Consider the following 21,087-nt stretch of genomic DNA (forward strand, 5'->3'; position numbering starts at 1 on the left):
AGCGGCGTGTACTTACCATTTGTGTTTTTATTGAGTCTTTTATTCCCTTTTCATTGCCTCAAAATACTTTTTGCATGTGTTTCCCCCTCATGCTTTTAAGCATTGTCTTTTTTTGTGGTAGCTTTGAAGCAGATTGGTGATATGCTGACCACATTAGTCACGTAGCATGTTTAAACCACCCTTATTTGATATTACTAAGTTTAAGTATTTTCTTAAGGCATCTTTAATATGTTCTGTCTGTATGCATCTAAACAAAACAAGCTGAAAGTGCACGATGGTACTTTGGGTGTCAAATTCATCTCTTGTGGCACGTTTTTGGCAGAATTTTTTTCCCCTCGTCTCTTCCCGTCTGTCCTGTTCATTTTGCTTTTGCGTCTAGTTTTGTGAAATGGCGACAGAGCTGTCATGCTCATTAATGTTCCTCTTAGGTTCAAATTGAAAAGGTTGAACAGATGACATGTTTATGTTGCTAGAGTCCTACTCTGGAAGCCTGGCAGTGTAACCATGTGACGTCACCGCCCTCCGACGCCAACAACAATGGCGACTTACTAGTTAAACTAATTTTACAAATTGTATAAAAACGAAAACATCAAGAGGGGTTTCAATATCAAATTAACTCATTTTAACGTTTATTTTTTAAGAACTACAAGCCATCTATCCGTGGATCCCTTTAAGATATTTACAATTCTTATATACCGTAATTTCCCGAATATAACGTACACTTTTTTCCCCAAAATCAACTTGCAGAATCATGGTGCGCATTATAAACGGGTACATGGATGGAGACAGAAATATATATATATTTTATATATATATAAACAGATATTTTTTTAATTGACACGGCCACGTTGTGTTGAAGAAACGTATGCGGCGATCCGTTGCCGACCATTACGGTACCTGACGTCACCATTTTGTTTCGGCAATACTTCACTCTGATCGGCCGAATGATTTTGTCTGTGTTAAATTCTGCTTTTTTCACTCTTCATAAAGCACATAATTTAATTTCTTGAACTCATTTGAGTCAACGTTTATTGCAGCTCAGCAACTCTGACCATAACAAACGTAACAACACAGACTTCCTGTGTGTGTCGGTCAACTAACTCAAATAACAATAGTTCCTATTGTTACTGTCGTGTCTGTTTTATCTGGTCTTAAAAAAACTCGAATACTTCGAGTGCCGTGTTCAACGTTTTATTTCTTGCTTTCAATGAACTTAAATGCCGACAGTCCGGCTATAATGCGGCGCTCTTTTGTCTAGCCTCAGCGGCCCTCTGGCTCATAGACAATCACAACATAGATATGACAATACAGCAGCATGGATCCACCAGTGCCACAACATAGAACAACATAACATAGAATACCAATATGTCACAGTGTTGACAGCGATGAACTTTCTCGGATTTCAGACTTATGTTCTCACTTTCATTTTACCGTATTAAATTCATGGAAGAAACATTTATTCATCATGATGAAACAAGCAAGTTATACAGCAGTCTTTAAAAGAAAAGTCACATCTGTTTTGTTTTCTCCTAGATTCTGGTAAATTGGACAAGTTGTCAAATCATATTATTACCGTAAATATTGTCAGTTTATGGTAATGTTTTGAACTACCAATATACTATGCTTGTGCTGTGTTTCACCAGTCAGTAAAATGACATTTCTGTATCTGTACACAAGCTCTGTTTTCTTGTATTCATCTATTTATTGGTGCTAAAATTAGGGTACACGTTATAAACGGGTACAATAATTTTCCCTAGATTTTACTAGTAAATTTGGGGTGCGCATTATACACGGGTGCGCCTTATATTCGAGAAATTATGGTAGGTCAATCTGACGTCAACCAGACCCCCCATTTTGATTAAAAATGGTGTCAGTTTGTGATGTAAAAAATTTCGTTTGTGCTGCTATCGTTTTTGAGATATTAAGATATTAATTCCAAGTGTTTTCACGCAACCTCCCATTTATTTCAAAATTGACCCGAAATGGTGCCATACCAGAAGTGAACACATTTTTGAAGAGCGATTCTTAATAAGTATATCCATACAGCATAGCCTTTTATGCTAATTTGAAGTCAGACTCCTATGACATTCTTGACTATGGTCTGACTGACCACTTCAGACATTTTGTATCAAGCCATGAAGAGGTTTTTCCAATGAAAATTTCATGTTAAAGCATGAAACCGGAGCTCTGTAAAGACTCGCCTAGCATTCCAAAAGATAAAAGTGCTCTTTAAGTCAACTGCCTTATCAGTCTGTCCTCTTAGAACACACACTTATGACCTTGGTAGGACATGGTGGAAACATGAAATGCTATCTAAGGTCACGTTACATGCAAGCACACACTATTTCCTCAACAAAACCTGTGCCCCACCTCTCCCTATCTCTGTGTGACCTACATCTGCCTGACTCGCTCATGCATGTATAGCTATGAGTTCACCCGGGGTCTTCTCGAAATTCCAAAACCTCAGCACAACGCAGACTCTCTCTCCGTCAAATGTCGGAGCGCTCGCCACGTGGCACATACTTTGAAACTGAAACCAGGTCCCTTAGAGCCCACACTTGACCAGCGGGTGTATTTTTTTTTTAAATTAATTTTTTTAAAGACCCTCTCAAGCTAGCAGCTGAACTTCAGGAAAAGCTATCCCACCATCTGGCAATATGTTGCTGTGCAGCTACTTAGTGTTTGCTTCTCCATTCTATCAGAGGTCACCACAGGAGTAAATGCTGACGCCAGATAATATGTAAACACACACATGCACACACTCCTCTCCCCTGAGGTAGGAAATTTCCGCCCACTCCACCCCCATTATCTTCTTTGACCCCTGACCCTGGTCTTGTGACTGTGCCGGTTGGTCCGAGCTCTGTGGTCTGATTGGTCACTTGGACCCTCTTTGTGCAGCAAGCTGTGCTCTGCTGGGAATACGTGGAAAGGAGTGAGAGAGAATCTCATAAAGACAAGAAGCCGAGGCACCTAAAGGTAGACAAAAAAAAAAAAAAAAAAAGACGTAATACTTAGTTTGTGGAAAACATTCATTCCATACGCAGTCTGATTTTTAACACCTTAACATTTTCTTTCTGTTCTAAAATCTGTGATTATGTGTACGGTAATCATATACAGTATATCGCAAACCCCCCAAAAGTTTTTTCCAATATTATTCAGCCCTACCACACACACAAGGATAACTCCTCTGAAAATCAGTAGTAGTACCAGCAAAACCCTTGAGAGGCAGTATCGTGCCACAGAGCAAGCAGACTCAGATAATACAAAAAATGGAGTGTCGTCATAGTAGAATGGCAATAATGCACTAATAAATTTGCCAATTACCAATTAATCAAGAAAAAGAGCAATGATTTGTAGAAGAAATAGAAGCTGCACACCACATAATAATCGTTTAAAGATAATCACAGACAGCATATAACAAAATGGTCTTGACCGAATTTCAATCCAAGGAGGAATGCTCAAATTTGCCCCCATCATCAGTGTAAAAAATGGTTATGTGACACACATGACAGTACTGACTTATCACTGGATTTCACCCTTTCTGTTGCCTTTTCAGGACGACTAATTTAGTTGTCCCTTCAGATTCCCACCTCAGTTGGCGCAGCAATGAAGAGAAAAATACCCCACTGCCGGTCTTTGTTCTGGCAGGGCTTCAAGTGGGGAGGGGAGTATGGTATGCCTCCTAAGACAGGGGTTGCAGATCATGACCTGTAAGGTTTAGCTGACCTTTGAGCCCTGCGGCTGATATCACAAAGACGGCCTTATCCTACCTCGCCTTTGTCCCTGTGCGGTCTGACTCACCCTCTGACCTCCCACAAAATGCAGAAGGAGCAACCAGATAAATATTGTAAATTTAAATAAATCAATATGAGAATTTTCAAGTTTATCCTTGTTACTTGTGATTGGGTATTTCTCATATTTGCATTTCTTCAACCTGCAATGGAGTTTTTTTTTGTTTTTTTTTAAAGAAAAAATATTACGTTTGTTACATATGTTACGTTTTGTTTGGTATTAGGAGAAAGTAAATGCTATATCCTAATGTCCAGAGCATTTATGTCTTTGTCCTCCTTTTTTGATTTGGGTCATATCATTTTTTTTTCCTCTTTAGCTGAGCATGGAGAAGGTCCAAGCAATGGCAGAGCAGGTGGAGATTAAGGCTAAGGTAGTGCAGACTGAAGTGAAGGCCCTGGTCCTCAGACACAAGAAGGCGTTGGAGGAGAGAGAGTGTGAACTACTGTGGAAGGTAAACTTTTTCCTATTACTATGCGTTTTTTACATGTTCTAGTAACTGAAAAATTGATCTGATCACCAAAAACAAACCCTAAGGCTAGGTCTACACTAGGACAGATATCTTTCTTCGGGATATTTTGCCGACTAATTTTTATTCCTGTCAGTACTACACTTAAGGTGCATTTAACAGGCATGAAAATCTCTCACCTTTCTGCGAAATTTGCCGTTTTGAAGTCATAAAGGGTTACATATATGAATTGTTTCGATCCGAGGAGAAAATTTTTAGGGGCGGGAGGGTCGGGAAATTTTTCTTAATGTCGGACGCTTGATATGCAAGCGGGGAAAGTGGCACAAAAAGCACAAAAAGCCAAAAAAGCGCGCCAGAGTGGCCAAAACATTGACTTATTTCAACGAAACAAAGGAGGGTACACTGTTGTGCCCTGTCTCTTCAATGCCAAGCTTGGCTGCACATCGGCCGTAAATGAACACCTAAAGCGCCGTCACCCAGTTGTAATTTTGGAAGACGACAGGAGACAATTACAAGCTGGCACATCGTAAGTCCATCTAACTAACTAAAGACATGTTTTATTGAAGTTGCTAAGCCTGTCGCGATATGCAATGAGTCCATTTATCGCACGGTAAATAAAAATGAGGGCGGTAATTTTCATGGCTGTGGTTTATCGCCGCGCGCGCGCATACATATGTGCGTGCGTGCTGATGGCACATGAGACTCCAGCTCCTTTAACAGATGTTTATTGGTCATCACACGCAGTAGAATTAAAGTTCAGACATACAAAATAAGGAAACACATCGATATTAAACACTGTAAACGTTAGCATTGCTACATTGAGGCAAATGGGGAAAAAAGACAACCTACTTTAGCCTGCTATAAAATTGGCAGTCTTCTCCAAAATGCAAACTTGCAGTTAAAAGGTGACACTTTAAACATGAAAAATTGCTGGTTAACAGCTTTTGCAAATGAAAAAAAAAAAGATTACTGACACCACATCCAATGACACTAAAAAGAGCTTTTTTTGCGGAGTGTAAAGTTTACGTATAGCGTTTTAGCGAACGTACTTCCAGTTAACATTTCAAAATAAAAGCACGTCATGGTCGTCATATAAATAACGATTTCTGGAGTTAATCCACATACTTCAGAACTCAGATTCTACACTAAAAGTAGCTTTAAAATGACACCCTTTATGAAAAATCTGATTGGCAATGAATAATTTTTATGCTACTATTATATATAGTAGTATACTATAATATTAATGATTTTTTTTTTTCAGAATTGTTTTGAATCATGTTGGAAAGGCGAAATCAGTGTTCTGAATCTGTTTACATTCCAGTCTTTTGCACTAGTTAATGCTATCAGCATTTGACCTCCTTGTTTATTTATTTATTGTTGTTATTTACGTGTTTATTTGTACTTTAATAAAGAATTTAAGTGTTCCAAAAAGTAGTAATAAGTGTCATCAAAAATTTCCTTAATGAATTAGTTTAAAAAAAAAAAAAAAAAAAAAAAGGTACACCTGTAGTTGCGCAAACTAGCAATAACAAGTTGTCTGTCTGAAGTGTTTTGTTCAGTCGTCGTATTGATTTTTACAATGTCGTACATTGTTCAAGTCATACAAGCTGTTATAAATGTTCATACTTGAATTCTTATGGTTTACGAGAAATTTTACACATTTAATGTTAAGACTGCATGTACAATTGTTTAAATATGTTAAATTGAAATCTGGTATATAAATCAATGAGAAACAGTTAAATTGTATTTCAAAATTATATAACAGTCCGCTTGAGCGAATTTATCGTCATTTAGCGTTATCGAGGTAAATCTGCTCAATTTACCATGATTCGTACTTTAGGCCATATCGCCCAGCCCTAGTGGGCGGGTATGATGTCTTACAGGCTGAGGTGGTTGTTGGGGTCAAAGTACTACATACTACATCGTTTCCACACGGAATTACGACATTGTTCGAATGGAGACGGAACCATATAAATGCAAATTGGAAATTTTTCGTATTCTCGGAGAGCGACCATGTAAACGGCCCCAAAGGCGAGGCCATTCCGCAAAAGTCATTGCGTCTCGGTGTCGCAGATTGGCCATGTAAACTGCCCCAATGACCAGACACAGCTGTTAGTGCATTTTCAATCACTTTTAGATAACGTTATGCACTAGCGTCTGTGGTCACATCTGACCAGCTGTGGCTCAGTTGACACGCAGTCTGGCTAAACAGCTAGCTGGTTACCAAGCAGCTACTTAACTGAGCTAACAAAAGCCAACTCAAACATTCACACCCGGTCTATCCCATATCTTTCATGAGCAAAGAAAGTAACTTAAGAACATTTCCTGAATTTGTTGCTGCCTTTCTTTCTATAATTCAGACTGAATTCAGTTGGTTACTGTGAAACACTGCAATTGCTCATACAATGGTTCACATAGCTAACTTTTAAATCTATTTCGCTTCACAATAGTTCTGGTCACCTGGGATAGTCTCACGCTCCTTCAGTGACCCTGAACAGGATATATAAAATGGATGGACGAGATGGGAATTCTTTTTTTAATACCAGTATGCTCATGGCTTTAGGCTTGATAATATTTTAAAGCTGACCTGCGTCTCACCTGCTTATAGCCGCCCACACAGCTGTGACGCATTTGTAGGTCAGTCTTCCCCACACAACTGCTCAACTCACAGCCTGCCTGACAAAGCCATTTGACAACACTAACTCCCGTTTCATTTTTTTCTTTCTCCTATACACCGATAGTGAATCAACCAACTGACTGGCTACACATGTCGAGATGAATCGTAGATTGCTATACCCCTCTTGTAGCCGTTGTCTTTATGGGGGCAGCTGACCGTAAGATTTATGATGTGCTTTTCTCTCTCTGTCTGCTTACTAAACTATGAGGAATGCCGGTGAGAGCGGTAGGAATACCAGTCAGGCCGGACGAAAGCTGCATGTAGATGGATGTCGTAAGACTCTGTAGCAATATCATGTGTGGTTTGTTTCACAGTTGGTCAGTGGGGCAAATAAGTATTTGGTCAACCACTAATTGTGCAAGTTCTCCCACCTGAAAATATTAGAGCGGCCTGTAATTGTCAACATTGGTAAACAGAATGTGGGGGAAAAAAACCAGAAAGTCACATTGTTTGATTTTTAAAGAATTTATTTGCAAATCATGGTGGAAAATAAGTATTTGGTCAATACCAAAAGTTAATCTCAATACTTTGTTATGTACCCTTTGTTGGCAATAACTCTTCACAAGCTTTTCACAAACTGTTGCTCCATTCCTCCATGCAGATCTCCTCTAGAGCAGTGATGTTTTGGGGCTGTCGTTGGGCAACACGGACTCCACAGATTTTGAGATCTGGAGACTGGCTAGGCCACTCCAGGACCTTGAAATGCTCGTACGAAGCCACTCCTTTGTTGCCCTGGCTATGTGTTTGGGATCATTGTCATGCTGAAAGACCCAGCCACGTCTCATCTCCAATGCCCTTGCTGATGGAAGGAGATTTTCACTCAAAATCTCTCGATACATGGCCCCATTCATTCTTTCCTTTACACAGATCAGTCGTCCTAGTCCCTTTGCAGAAAAACAGCCCCAAAGCATGATGTTTCCACCTCCATGCTTCACAGTGGTTATGGTGTTCTTCAGATGCAATTCAGTATTCTTTCTCCTCCAAACACGAGAACCTGTGTTTCTATCAAAAAGTTCTGTTTTGGTTTCATCTGACCATAACACATTCTCCCAGTCCTCTTCTGGAACATCCAAATGCTCTCTAGCGAACCGCAGACGGGACTGGACATGTACTGGCTTCAGCAGGGGGACACGTCTGGCAGTGCAGGATTTGAGTCCCAGGTGGCGCATTGTGTTACTGATAGTAGCCTTTGTTACTGTGGTCTCAGCTCTCAGAAGTTAGACCTCTTTGACAGCCAGAAATCTTGCTTTGTTTGTAGGTGACCAAATACTTATTTTCCACTCTAATTTGGAAATAAATTCTTTAAAAATCAAACAATGTGATTTTCTGTTTTTTTCCACATTGTCTCTCATGGTTGAGGTTTACCCATGTTGACAAATACAGGCCTCTCCAATCTTTTCAAGTAGGAGAACTTGCACAATTGGTGGTTGACTAAATACTTGTTTGCCCCACTGTATATTTCATATTTAACGCTATCACAGTCTTGAATATGCTCACACATTTACTGCTTTATTAGATTATTCTTATCTGTCCATCCATAAAAGTGTGGTGGAGGTGTGTAACTCCCGTCAATCCAGACTGATTAAAGTTGTCTGCAGCAGCGCTGTTGGAGATTTGGATCTCAACTCGAGCGCATGGATGTATTTATGGTTTTCAATGTGGCTGTAAATGTCACTTTAATTCAATTGAATCCTTTAGCCATGAAAAAGATGTCAGGCTGTGCCGTGTTGTGGTAAATTCTCAGATTTTCTACAAGGAGTGCGGATTTGAGAGGAATGCCATGGAACTAAGGGTGCGTGAAACCCGAGAAGTCTGCACGGAGACTCTGCTGATCTTTTCAAGATGAGAGCTTCTGCTTTCGATTATTTCATTTCCATTCTAAAGAAGACCAAAATGTGACATTTTATGTTGGACATCAAAGTGAAAATCTGTACAAGAGCATGACACATCAGCCAAGGGGAGTTGGCTGTGTTAGTCAGTTACCAGCGTGTTTTACGGTCAGTTTAACTATTAAAGATTAATTACTAAATGTGTTTAACCAAGCAGAACAAATTTCTGGTTTAATCAGCCTGCTTTCAGTCCTCTTGCTCTTCCAGTACAATAGCTCACGAGATAAGAATGAATTACTCAAGATGAGCCCCTTGGCTCAGCGGGGGGCTTCCTGCCAGCAAGTACGATGATGGGCGGCATTGTCTGTGAAACGAATCCGGAAAGATGCTACAGTCACCCGGCATTGTGTTTCCTCACTGCTTAGCTGTTAGACTCATCACCGATGTGAGCGGTGATGCATATTGCGTGGGAGGATCGTTTTAGTGGGAGTTGTGCTGGCATGCGGGGTTGTTTTCCACAAAGACGGAATGATCAAGGTCCTTTTCTTATCCATACGTCTTCCTGACTTGGCGGTGTGGATGCTCCACCTCAGGGTATCCATCAGAAAGGCCAACAAGAGGCTTTGTCTTCATGGACTATAAAATGTAAATCCACTCTCACATGTGCAAATTGCACTTCTACTCTGGCCAAGAGTCAACAAAGAGTCCTCTTATGGAGCCCGAGTAGGGAGGGACTGAAAAAATTTCCCCTCACCATTGAACACTGTCAGTTTATTGTGTTAAACCCTTTGTGTTGGGTGACGCTAAGTAGGAGACTAATCCTTGCCGCTCAGGTTCTTCCCTCACCTTGTTTCAACAGTTTGCCTATTTTCTCTCTGACTGACTTCTAGAACTGAAACTCATGATCTCCCCGTACCAATTAATCAGTACTTGACAGCAGAGTTGGAGTTCTGTGTGCTAGCCAAGCCTCCTTTTTTCGCTGTCAGAAAATCTAAACGTGGTACCTCATCCTGAGATAAGTACATCACTTTTAAAAAGCAAAAAGATAAGACAGTTTTATTTGTGCTTCATGCAGTTACAAATAATATGCACATTACTGCCACCATGTGGATGGACAAGTTATTGTCAAACCTACATTTCCTCATACATACCGTAATTTTCGGAATGTAAGCCGCTCGTTTTTTCCCTCATTTTGAATCGTGCGGCTTATTGTACAGTGCAGCTTATTTGTTGATTTATTTGGGCTAATGGGTAACACTTTATTTGCCAGCGGCGTCATAAGAGTGCCATAAGAGCGTAATAATCATACCATGACACTATCATGGGCATTAATGCATGCTTACGAGTCATGACAGATGTCATTAAGTGTCATCCAGCAAATTGTCACTATCCTTATTTATGCCCAGCTCTGATCTTTTTCATCCATTCAAAAGTGAAATAATTTGCCGGATAACACAAAACGACATCTGTCATAATCATTCATTATTGCTCATGTCATAATTATCATGGTATTATGACAGTCTTATGGCGCCACTGTCAAATAAAGTGTTACCGACTACCATAACTAGCATTTAATGAAACTGGAACAGTAGCTACAGAAATAACTAGCACAGAACATTAATTTTGAGTGTTGTTTACATCTGTAGCGCTGCAATGCATGTTAGGAGGCATGTTGCACGGCAACAGTGTTGACAGCAGGTGGCAGCAGAGGTTGAATGTCTCCCCCACTGGAGCAGTAATGGCCAAATGAAGCTTCTTGAAGCAATGAAGCTTTGCAGCCAATTCGCTCATAGCTTTATGGTGGTTCATTTGGTCTTATGATGCCGCTGTCAATTAAAGTGTTACTGGTCAATATCTTTTGGTGTAAGTATCCCTTAATACAGTGAAGACATCTGTGGCTTATAGTCCAGTGCGGTTTATCTATGAACAAATGCCTTTTCCGTGTCAAATTTAGTGGGTGGCGGTTTAAAGTCCGAAAATTACGGTGCATTTCCTCTTGACTTCCTACAGTTGGAGAAGATCCGACAGGTGAAGGCAAAATCGCTGTACCTGCAAGTGGAAAAACTGCACCAGAGTCTGACCAAGTTGGACAGCACCATTGCCGCCGTCAGCCAGGTGCTGGACGAGGGCCGCCACATTGACGTGCTCCTGGCACGCGAGCGGATGCTCACACAAATCCATGAACTCAAAGCACTGAGGAGTCTGATGCAGCCGCAGGAGGATGACCGGTTCATGTTCACGCCTCCAGACCAAGTAGGCTATCCTATACAATCTTTCTAAGTAATAGGCAGTGTTGTTTTATTCAACAATGACGATAACGAAAATATTACGCCGACCAACAATTTTTTTCATGACGATAACGTGATGATGACGAGGTAAAAAACGTGGTTAGGGAGACTAGACCATAACGAGACAAATGTCAGGTTTTTTTAATCTGACGAGACGAAAATGCGACATTGTTTCTGTCATATGTTCACGATGCATGACATTTTCATATTGTACCTGGAGTACGTCAGCTTGCATCTGTGACATATGCTGCGCCTCCCTCGTCGCCGAAGGTTAGGATGTATCTCAAGCTACGCTGCGCTCTTGCTTGTATGGAAACATGGTAAGATTTGTTTTCTTATCCAGGCAAGAGAGAATATGCAATGTTGCTTTAGCCTTTAAAGGTCTGTACTGAGTGATCATCAGATGCTAAATGTAATTCCTAGCATTAACCACAGAATGGCGAGCTGGCCATTCTAAAGCAGAGCCACTTAGCTTTTCCGGTCAGTAAGTCTCGAGGATGTTGAACGCTCAGACAGCTTTTTTTAATACATTCAGTTCGTAGCTTTTAGGTAGGTTTAATTAGATGGGGCTTTGCAAAGCAAAGGCCCAGAAAGTAAAATTCTTTTTAAAAAAAATTTTTTTGAATGGCGTTTCTTTCGTCAGCATTCAAACATCAAAATGACCGGAATTTTCGAGCGCTGCTGGGAATTTTTCAAACGACCTCCAAAACTTTTTACTTTTTCGTTTACCCGTAAACGCAGGTTTTTGGGGGGGAAGGGGGGGGGGGGGGGGGAGAAAAAAAACAATTCAATACGCTACTTGTCCTCCAGTTTCATGATTTACACATAAAAAAATTCCAGGAGGGTAAGAGGCATAAAAGTATACAGAATTTGCCAACAACGTACGGTTCCCCCCAAATTAGCCAAAAACTGTCCCATTCATTTCTAATGGGTTACCACTGACCGCCATGTACGTCCAAATTTCCCATACATTTTAAATGGAAGGAAAATGTAGGTACTTGTGATTTTTTTTTTTTTTTTTTCTTTACCATGACTGCCCATTGACATTCAACTGGCGCCCAAGTAAGTCCATGTCAATAACAGCCATGCAACAGGACGTGTCCCCGAAATGTCCCCAAATAAGCAGAAAATGATATATCATCAAGACGTGTTGCTGAAATGTCCCCAAATCATCAGGAAGTTCCCTGATATCAACAGGATGTGTCCCCCGTATGTCCCCAAATCAACAGGAAGTGACCTTATGTGAACAGTAAGTGTCCCCCCAAATTGTCCCCAAATCAACAGGAGTGACCTGATAGAACTGTGTCTACCACAGCAAAGCCCCGTCGTAATTTATCCAGAAATTGCAGTTTCTTGTTGAAAATAATGTACTGCTTTTCCCTTGTGTATTATCACAAAGTTGGCGTTGTCCTTGTAGACCAGGGGTGCCCAAGTCCGGTCCTCGAGAGCCCCTATCCAGCTTGTTTTCCATGTTTCCCTCCTTGAACACACCTGAATCAAATGATCAGCTCATCAGCAAGCTCATGTTTTTTTTTTTTTTCCCCTCAAAAAAAAAAAAAAAAAAAAAAAAAAGGTCACACAATGTGAAGTTTAAAGGGTTTTTGGGACAATTGGCCCTAGCCCAATTCTTTACCCTCCACTTAACTAGACACAAGGGTATTGCGATAACTAGATAGTAACCTTTGCTATGTGTTGAAGTCATTGAAAGTTGTGAATCAACCGTTAAAGTTGTTAAAATTGCTCCCGCTATTGCATGAGTTCCCTTCTGTCTACTTTCAACATGTGTAAGTTTTAAAACTGTTTCATCATTTAAAGATAGATTTAAGTCAAGATTTTGCCGATTTAGGACCATTTTAGATTAAAAAAAAAAAAAAAAAAAAGGAGGTTCGCTAGGAAGGATCTCTACAACAGAGCCTTCCTGATAGGTCTACTGCTTTAAGATGGCGGCTGTTTACTAACGCATGTAGTCCTTAAAACATGTTGCCAATGCAACCGTGTCTATCATTTGCATCTAGTTCTATTATATGCGATATCTACCGTATCATGTGGGCGTAGTTTGTAGGCTACAGTCAGGTATTATTGGAGCCACCTAGCATCACGTTTGCAACGGCGTCTTCCCCACTCCTGCTCTGCTCGCTTGTCTCCTCTGACTTTTTTTTTATTCAACCAACTTAGTAACGCATAGTAACGTACGCCTTTCCCGCCTCAGTAACGGTAACGGCGTTGCCAAGATGAGAAAAGTAATTAATTAGATTACTCACTACTGAAAAAAATAACGCCGTTAGTAACGCCGTTATATTGTAACGCCGTTATTAACAACACTGGTTGGAGGAGGGAGAAATGGAAAACAAGCTGGATAGGGGCGCTCGAGGACTGGACTTGGGCACCCCTTTTGTAGACGCTACAATATGTGCTCATTTGTCTGTTTATCCGAAATGGTTGGAAATCTTTATTTTTGGACTCGAACATGTGAATTTTACAGACGGAAGCATTTTAAGTAACTGTCGACTAAAACTAGGCGAAATTTGTATGAGATTTCGTCGACTAAAACGAGACGAAAACATTTTGAAATGACTAAAATATTAAAGCATTTTCGTCCAAAAGATGACAAAACAACTAAAAGGGCTGCCAAAAACAACACTGGTTCTAGGAACTATTTGAATAAGAAATATAATACGAGAACATCTATGACTGGTGCGTAAAAGCTTATGTTTTGAGTCTGATTTTGTTTGCTCTTAAAGGCTTTGTACATAGCTATCCAGTCCATGGGCCTGATCAGCAGTGGAGCCTTCGCCCCGGTCACCAAAGCGCATGGCGACGGTCTCAACAGCGCGCTTCGTGGCAAGCACGCAGCTTTTACCGTGATCGGATACGACCACGATGGCGAGCCCCGTCTGTCTGGTGGCGACATGGTGACCGCAATAGTCATGTCGGTCGCCGATGCCAACCTGTCGGCGGCGGAAGTGACCGACCACCAAAATGGCTCGTACACAGTCGGCTACGTGGCCAAATGTGAGGGGGAGCATTTGGTGTCAGTGTTGGTGTGCAATCAACACATTCAAGGCAGCCCCTTCAAGGTGTTTGTGAAATCGGGACGCAGCTACGGCTCTCTGGGTTCCCAAGTGTCATCGTTCGGGGGCGAAGGCGAGGGGGATGGTCAGCTGTGTCGTCCGTGGGGGATCAGTGTGGACAAGGAGGGATTTGTAGTGGTGGCAGACCGCAGCAACAACCGCATACAGGTAGAAAGTCTTATGCTACATCTGGATTTATGCTAGATTTAAATAAGTGAATCCATTTAATGACACTTTTTTTCTCACCGTCTGTAGATATTCAAGCCCTGTGGCACATTCAACCACAAGTTTGGCTCTCTAGGGTCTCGGCCCGGTCAGTTCGATCGTCCGGCCGGGGTCGCCTGCGACAGTCAGAGACGAATCATTGTGGCCGACAAAGACAATCACCGTGTGCAGGTACCAAATTGTGCTTGAGAGACTGTTGAAAACCACGCTGTGACAAATGGGCAAATATTTGCAGTCACAAGTTCAGAAGCATGTCACATGCTGAAAACTGTCTAAACTCACTCTCACACATGTAAAAACAAAGCGCCTCATGCTGTTCACTCCTCTCAATGTAAACAGGTCGTGACCTTAGACATTTGCTTTGGTTGACAGGTGTTTACTTTTGAGGGCCAGTTCCTGCTGAAGTTTGGGGAAAAGGGGACCAAGAATGGGCAGTTCAACTATCCCTGGGATGTGGCCGTCAACTCCGAGGGTAAGATCTTGGTCTCGGACACCAGGAACCACCGCGTGCAACTGTTTTCCCCCGACGGCTCGTTCCTCAACAAATACGGCTTCGAGGGGGCTCTGTGGAAACACTTCGACTCTCCCAGAGGTGTGGCCTTCAACCACGAGGACCACCTAGTGGTGACCGACTTCAACAACCACCGACTCCTGGTCATCCGGCCCGACTGCCAGTCCGCCCGTTTCCTGGGCTCCGAGGGCATCGGTAACGGTCAGTTCCTGAGGCCCCAAGGTGTGGCCGTGGATCAGGAGAACCGCATCATCGTGGCGGACTCCCGCAACCACCGCGTGCAAGTGTTTGAGCCCAACGGAAATTTCTTATGCAAATTTGGAACGCAGGGGAGCGGCTTCGGACAGATGGATCGTCCCTCCGGCGTGGCCGTGACACCGGACGGCGTCATTGTCGTCGTCGACTTCGGGAATAACCGTATCCTCAAGTTTTAGAAACAAAACATTCTCTCCCTCTATTTGGCCTTTTGCAGTTTTTTTTTCCAACAAAGGAAATGGAGGCGAGAGAATGAATCAGAAAACTGACACAACGGAAGGAGAGCTCAAAGGAGATTGAGAGCACGTTGAGGAGAAGGGAAATCAAACCTAAATATATATTTTTTTCCACTCACGCATTGTCAAGCCGATACATGTAGTGTGCATTTCAACCAGGACCTCGACAAACGGATAATCAGTAGCAAAAAAAAGAGCCATTTACCCTTCTTCATAGTCAGCTGCTCCATTCTTTCTGGACGCTCTCCTCAAGTATCCTTCTCAGGGAATTTCTCACTTTTCTTGAAACCTTGTACCCTCTGCTCCCCACCTACCTCATTTAGCTCTTTATGAATGTACTCATAGTCACTGAGCAGAAGTTTATTAGTCAGTGAAGTTTTACAAAGAGCCTACCTCTATACTTTTATTTAAGAGACGAAAAATAGACTCTTCAATTGATTTGCACAGGAATAATAGAATTTGTGCTGTGCTTTTTTTCTTTTTTTAAATGAGATAAGTGAACCTCCTGAATGTTGTTGCTGAGACAATACTCAGACCGCTGTAGAGGCTGCGTGTTTCATTCTCATTGAAGGCATTGATAGGAACGAAATTTAGGGTACAGTACTGTAGTGTCTTCGTAGTTCCCGCTAGAGATTTTTTTTGTTTTTGCTTGAGTTATACATAGTCGTTATGGCCCCTCTCGAATGCGGAAAAATGCCACGACGACGTGATATCAAAATGAACTCAGGTAATAGTTCGGCTGATTTAAAACGATCAGTACTTTTCAGGCCTCCTTTTTAGCTTCTCTTATGTTCAATATAACAAATAAGGCCTGTAATGAAATTATGAAGTGTTTTGATTTTTCTCCCGTGTGCCCGGAGTCCCCAAAATAGTATCTCGTTAAACTGGATTTGTCCCGGCTAAAGATCCAGTCCATTGCATTACCAACGAGGATGCAAAGATTATGATGCCAGAACCTCTTGCCCTCCTCTGAAAGGGAGGACCCACAAATAGTTGTGGGGGTATAAATTTCTCCAAGATTAAAAACCTATTAGTGATCCTAACATAGAGATTTAATCATAGTTGAATGACACCTTTTTCCCTGAGGCAGTGTTTGACAAAAGCCTCAGAAGTAGACAAAGTCCAGAGGACAAAAATAAGAACATCAAATATGGTTAAGAATACAGTGAACCCCCACTGTTAGGGGGGGACATGGACCGAGCCATGATGTGATTAGCGGGGGGACGAATGCAATTAAGACATCCCCTGAAAGGATTTATATAATTGCCTATATATATCACAAGGAGGTGGCAAAGCACTACTTTTGTCCAACTGACGCTCTAAACTCACAATTTCCTTGGCGCCAAGGTCCCACAAGATGGCGGCAAAGCAATTTTTTTTTTTGCTTTTGCCTGTGCACATAAACAGCGTGAGTTTTTCAGCGACTAACATTGCCCCCCACCCAAAAAAAAAATTCGTTCGAATTAACCAATGCTAGACCACGATTATGTGGGGTTTCACTGTACAATCCTTTGGATGTAAACTGTGGTCGAAAGCCACCCACTTATAGACCAACGAAAGGGTGCGACCACAAAGCCTCGGCTCAATTATTAACGCTTGGCCTGAGGTGGTACCTCCAGAGCCACGCGCTACTAGACCAATCCTCTAAAGATGGAGGTCTAAAGACCAACTACTAGAGTCAACCAAAGTTAGAATATCTGCACAGTGGCCAACTAAAAAACTGGCATTTATAAAGATTTAAAAAAGTCAAGTTTTTCAAAAATCATTGTTGCTGGGAAAAGTTACTGGCATAACTCGTGGAGTTGTTTGGTAGCACTGCCCGCTGACACTGCACGACTACTCTCCCGTTTGAATCCCGTCAAGCCACATAGAAAACCAAAGAGAACCCCTCCCTTTTCTGCCTCCCTTATCTGACGTAGATCAATCTGTAGCGCCCCCTGAAAAACCCCTTGTAAGTAAATCCATGAATTATTTGCGGTTAAAGCATAGCGGGCCTTTGATCTTTGCCCTTTTTTCAATCGGTGCCCCAAGTGAACGCACTCGACAATTCACGTTCTGTTAGTGGCGTCCTTGTTCTAGTGAAAACTGTGGAAAGATTCACTGACAGGCTCTCTTCTCTGAGGAGAGGACCTGTCCGCACATGATCCGGACCGACATCCTCTATGGAATATGTTCACTTAACCTCAGTGTTTGTTTACCTTCAACACCTCAACTCAATTTGTAGCTACTGTTCACATTCATATACCTCAAACTTGTCTCGTTTCTACTTGAATACCTCATTTTTACTTTTTTTTTTTTTTTGGTGTTTTCATTTGTTAGCTTACCTCATCAGATGTGGATACATCACTAATTGAACACATTCTTTGGCTAGTTTGCTGCATGTCCCATAGCTGTAGGACCAAAGATTGTGGCACTGTTGAAAATTTGTGTTGTGGTCTTGTCTCCATCTCGAAACCTCGAGCAGCTTTTCATTTGGTTGAATTTGCTGTACAATTAATTGCCTTTTTTGTTGTTGTTGTTTTTTTTTTTTAAAGTGATACAGCGAAATAAAAAAATCACCAACCAAATAATTCCGTCGCGAGGATAGTGCCAAAATGATCTCGTAGAGTTCTGTGCCAAGGACCACGCTGTTGTTGTTGACAAAACGTCACTGGACCACGATATTACAGATAAAAATGTTGAGGTGGCCCCTGTGGCTGTCCGATGGGATGCACTTAACTGGGGCTGGGCCCTGATTCTCTTTTACCTCACGACGATGACGATGAACTCGCAGATTCCGCTCGTACTTTAGTTACCGTGCGCAAGGGAGGGGTGAGGGAAGGGGCGTTATAACCTTCACCTGTCGCACAACAATTACAGTTACCTCAACTTTCAGCACAACTTACCAATACGTATGCGCACATCAGGACTGCGTTGCCGACACTTGCTAACATCGTGAAACGTTTCTTAATTAGCACATAGAGAAACCGTACCAACGCTCGGCTTGTTTTTGCGTTTTCAGTATTACTATGTTCATCCAAGTCAGCATCGTTTTTTTTTTGTTTGGTAACAAAGATTGCAAAGTCCTATCTTTAAGATCCTTAGGTCTTCACTCTTTAAGAGGAAAAATGTATTTTAAAACATTTTTATTTCGTTTTTTGTTTCGTTTGCATGCTTTAAAAAAATCCTTATCATACTGAAGTCTGTTTTCGGACGGGTGTTGGAAAACCGGATGGGTAGCTAAAATTTGGGAGGGGAAATGGATAGTATCAGGAAATATGCACCCAAAGATGAGTATTTGCGCGTTGCGTGCGCGACAATAGGATTTGACCTTTGCGATTGTATTTGTTGTTCTCTCGAGAGCACAACCTGTTCAATCAGCCATGCCTCAATTCCTAACTAACATTGGAGGCAGAAAGCATCTCGAGGCCTCTCTGAGGCTTCTTCTGCGTGCCTCCCGGCTCAGGCGCTTTACTTACGAAAGTTCCTAAAGCTTCCCACTTTGCAGTGATTGATTCGACCACACCGAGGCGCCTTTCAGAGCCCTCTGTCACACGTCATCCAGCAGTCAGCTTCCTCTTTTTGACAATCCAGGAAGTAAGATGATGGCTGTCATTCATGTGACTGGTTGACCTACATTCTTTTGTGTGTGTTTGCGTGTGTACGTGTGTCCACCCGTCTGATTTCTGGCCTCTCGTGGCTTTTAAGAGCAAGGAAAAAAAAGTAAAGCTGCACCGGGTGATGTGTGCGAGCTTGTAGACCTCCTTTTTAATGATTGTATATTTGAATTTAAAGACAAAAAATATGGTTGGTGAAAAATTAGAAAGGAAATAAACTATCTCAGGTAGTTCTCAGCAGCTCTGTCCTGCTGGTGTCTCATTGAAATGTGTCCCATAGAAATAAAGTAGACCACCCCAGCCCTTTACAGATCCCCTTTTCCCACGTTTTGAACCTTAGTGCTAGTCTGATTCGTTTGTGTGTCTGTTGAAATATTCTTAAAACAAATCTCAATCTGAAAATTTACTTTTGATTGACTTCCTCTGATTAATCTCTGCGTTTCTTTTACATAAAAAGTACATATACGACACACCGCCTGATATTCATTGGCCCTTTTGGAATGTATTTTGTGAAGAAAAGGGTCCAATGGCATCCGGTTGATGCCAGCCCTCTGCAACCCGCTGCTGGATACCTCCTGCCCCTTCGCACAATTCCACGTTCTCCACCGCCATGCACCCACATCAGCAATAGCAACGGGTGGCGTAAACCAGCTTCAAAATCTGTCCTGATGGGAGGGTGGTACGCTTCATTCAGCCTAAGGGGTTGCTCCAGCAGTGAGGTGGGAGTGGCTGTTGTTTGTGCATCTGTTGTCAAAGCAGGCGTCCACTGAATGTAACCCCTCACAGTCCAGGAGGCAGCGCGAGTGGATGTGGTTTGCTGAGTTTAGATGAGTGCTGCTGGCGCTTCCTCATCACGGCCTTGGTGTGTGTGTTTGTGTGTAAGTTTGTGAGTGTTTGCCTGTCTTGAACACACACTTTGCGCTAGGTGGAAGTGCAGATGTCAGGTCTTCAGTCTAAATAAGGCAAAGGAGACTATAATATTTTTGGCCACTTGCTGCTCGCGCTGCACTCTTCGGACTTTAAACATTTCCTATGCAGTTTTTTTGTTGTTGGTTTTTTTGTTTACACTTAAATAAAGTTGTACTTCTTTGACTTCAACGTTTGTGACTTGTTATTTCACGTTAGTTCTTGGTTGACTTCTGGGTGACCACCCTTCTGGTGGCCGAAAAGTGTCATTGCATGTACCGTATTGGCCCGAATATAAGGCGGTGTTTTTTGCATTGAAAAAACTCTTAAAAAGAGGGGGTCGTCTTTTATTCGCGGTCTAGACATTATACCCATTCACGACGCTAGATGGCGCCTGATATCATTGAACCGATGTTCTGTCATGACAGATCTCAGCTACTCTTTTTAGTTTAACCAGTTTGCATTATTTTATTGCAATGTTTTTCCAAGACTACAGTTAGACTTTGATGGTTAATGACGTTATTGCAATTTTGTTGTTTTATCACAATAGATTGGTTTATTTACATTTCAAAAACCAGAAGCCATTCATTTACAAATCTGATTGCACTTTAGCTTACATATTTAAATGTTCAGATGTTAAGATTTGAATGAGGCAAAATAACATGCTTTTTCTCTCAAATATATTGTTATAATTATTTGTTTCGGATGTACTGTAATTACTTTCTGTATAAGAATTAATTTGGTGTTCAAAAAGTCTTTTTTTTTTTCCCAAACTTGAGTCTTGAAGAAGAGGGGGTCGTCTTATAATCAGGGCCGTCTTATACTCGGGCCAATACGGTTATTGACTTTCCTTTATGATTTTAAAATTAAGAGTTTTCCGGTAAAATATTGTCTATAAAAGTTGTAAAGCAATTAAAAACCAAAATGAATAAAATGAAAAAAATATATTTTTATAATGGGTGAAAATTATTTTTCGAACAGATCATGTGACTAGCACCTTACATGGTCATTTGTTTTGCTTAGGCAAAACCACTTGAGGACTGAAGAGGAAAGATGGGTATACGTAATTTTTTCAAACCTAAGCTTTTGAAGCGACAACAACAACTGAGCAAGAAGACCATGAAACGCTAGAGAGCACTGCCAAAATGGTGAGCGGAGTTTCAATTTGCCCCACGAAAGTCGCTATTTGTACAACAGAGCCACCACTGGCGGGCGTGCCATCTTCAATGGATGAC

The 21,087-nt window shown here is 41.6% G+C and overlaps 1 protein-coding gene across 1 annotated transcript in view; it reads left to right on the forward strand.

Moving 5' to 3' along the window:
* trim71 (tripartite motif containing 71, E3 ubiquitin protein ligase) overlaps nucleotides 1–20,202 on the forward strand; it is a 60,897-nt gene extending 40,695 nt beyond the window's left edge. The window contains exons 3-7 of the mRNA XM_057827963.1: nucleotides 4,109–4,243; nucleotides 10,775–11,017; nucleotides 13,794–14,291; nucleotides 14,379–14,519; nucleotides 14,721–20,202. Of these exons, the coding sequence (XP_057683946.1) occupies nucleotides 4,109–4,243; nucleotides 10,775–11,017; nucleotides 13,794–14,291; nucleotides 14,379–14,519; nucleotides 14,721–15,293 (1,590 nt within the window). The 3' untranslated portion in view covers nucleotides 15,294–20,202. The remainder of the gene's footprint in view (nucleotides 1–4,108; nucleotides 4,244–10,774; nucleotides 11,018–13,793; nucleotides 14,292–14,378; nucleotides 14,520–14,720) is intronic.
* The last annotated feature ends 885 nt before the right edge of the window (nucleotides 20,203–21,087 follow it).

This window comes from Corythoichthys intestinalis, chromosome 22, assembly GCF_030265065.1.
Source record: "Corythoichthys intestinalis isolate RoL2023-P3 chromosome 22, ASM3026506v1, whole genome shotgun sequence".
In the NCBI taxonomy this organism is placed as follows: domain Eukaryota; kingdom Metazoa; phylum Chordata; class Actinopteri; order Syngnathiformes; family Syngnathidae; genus Corythoichthys; species Corythoichthys intestinalis.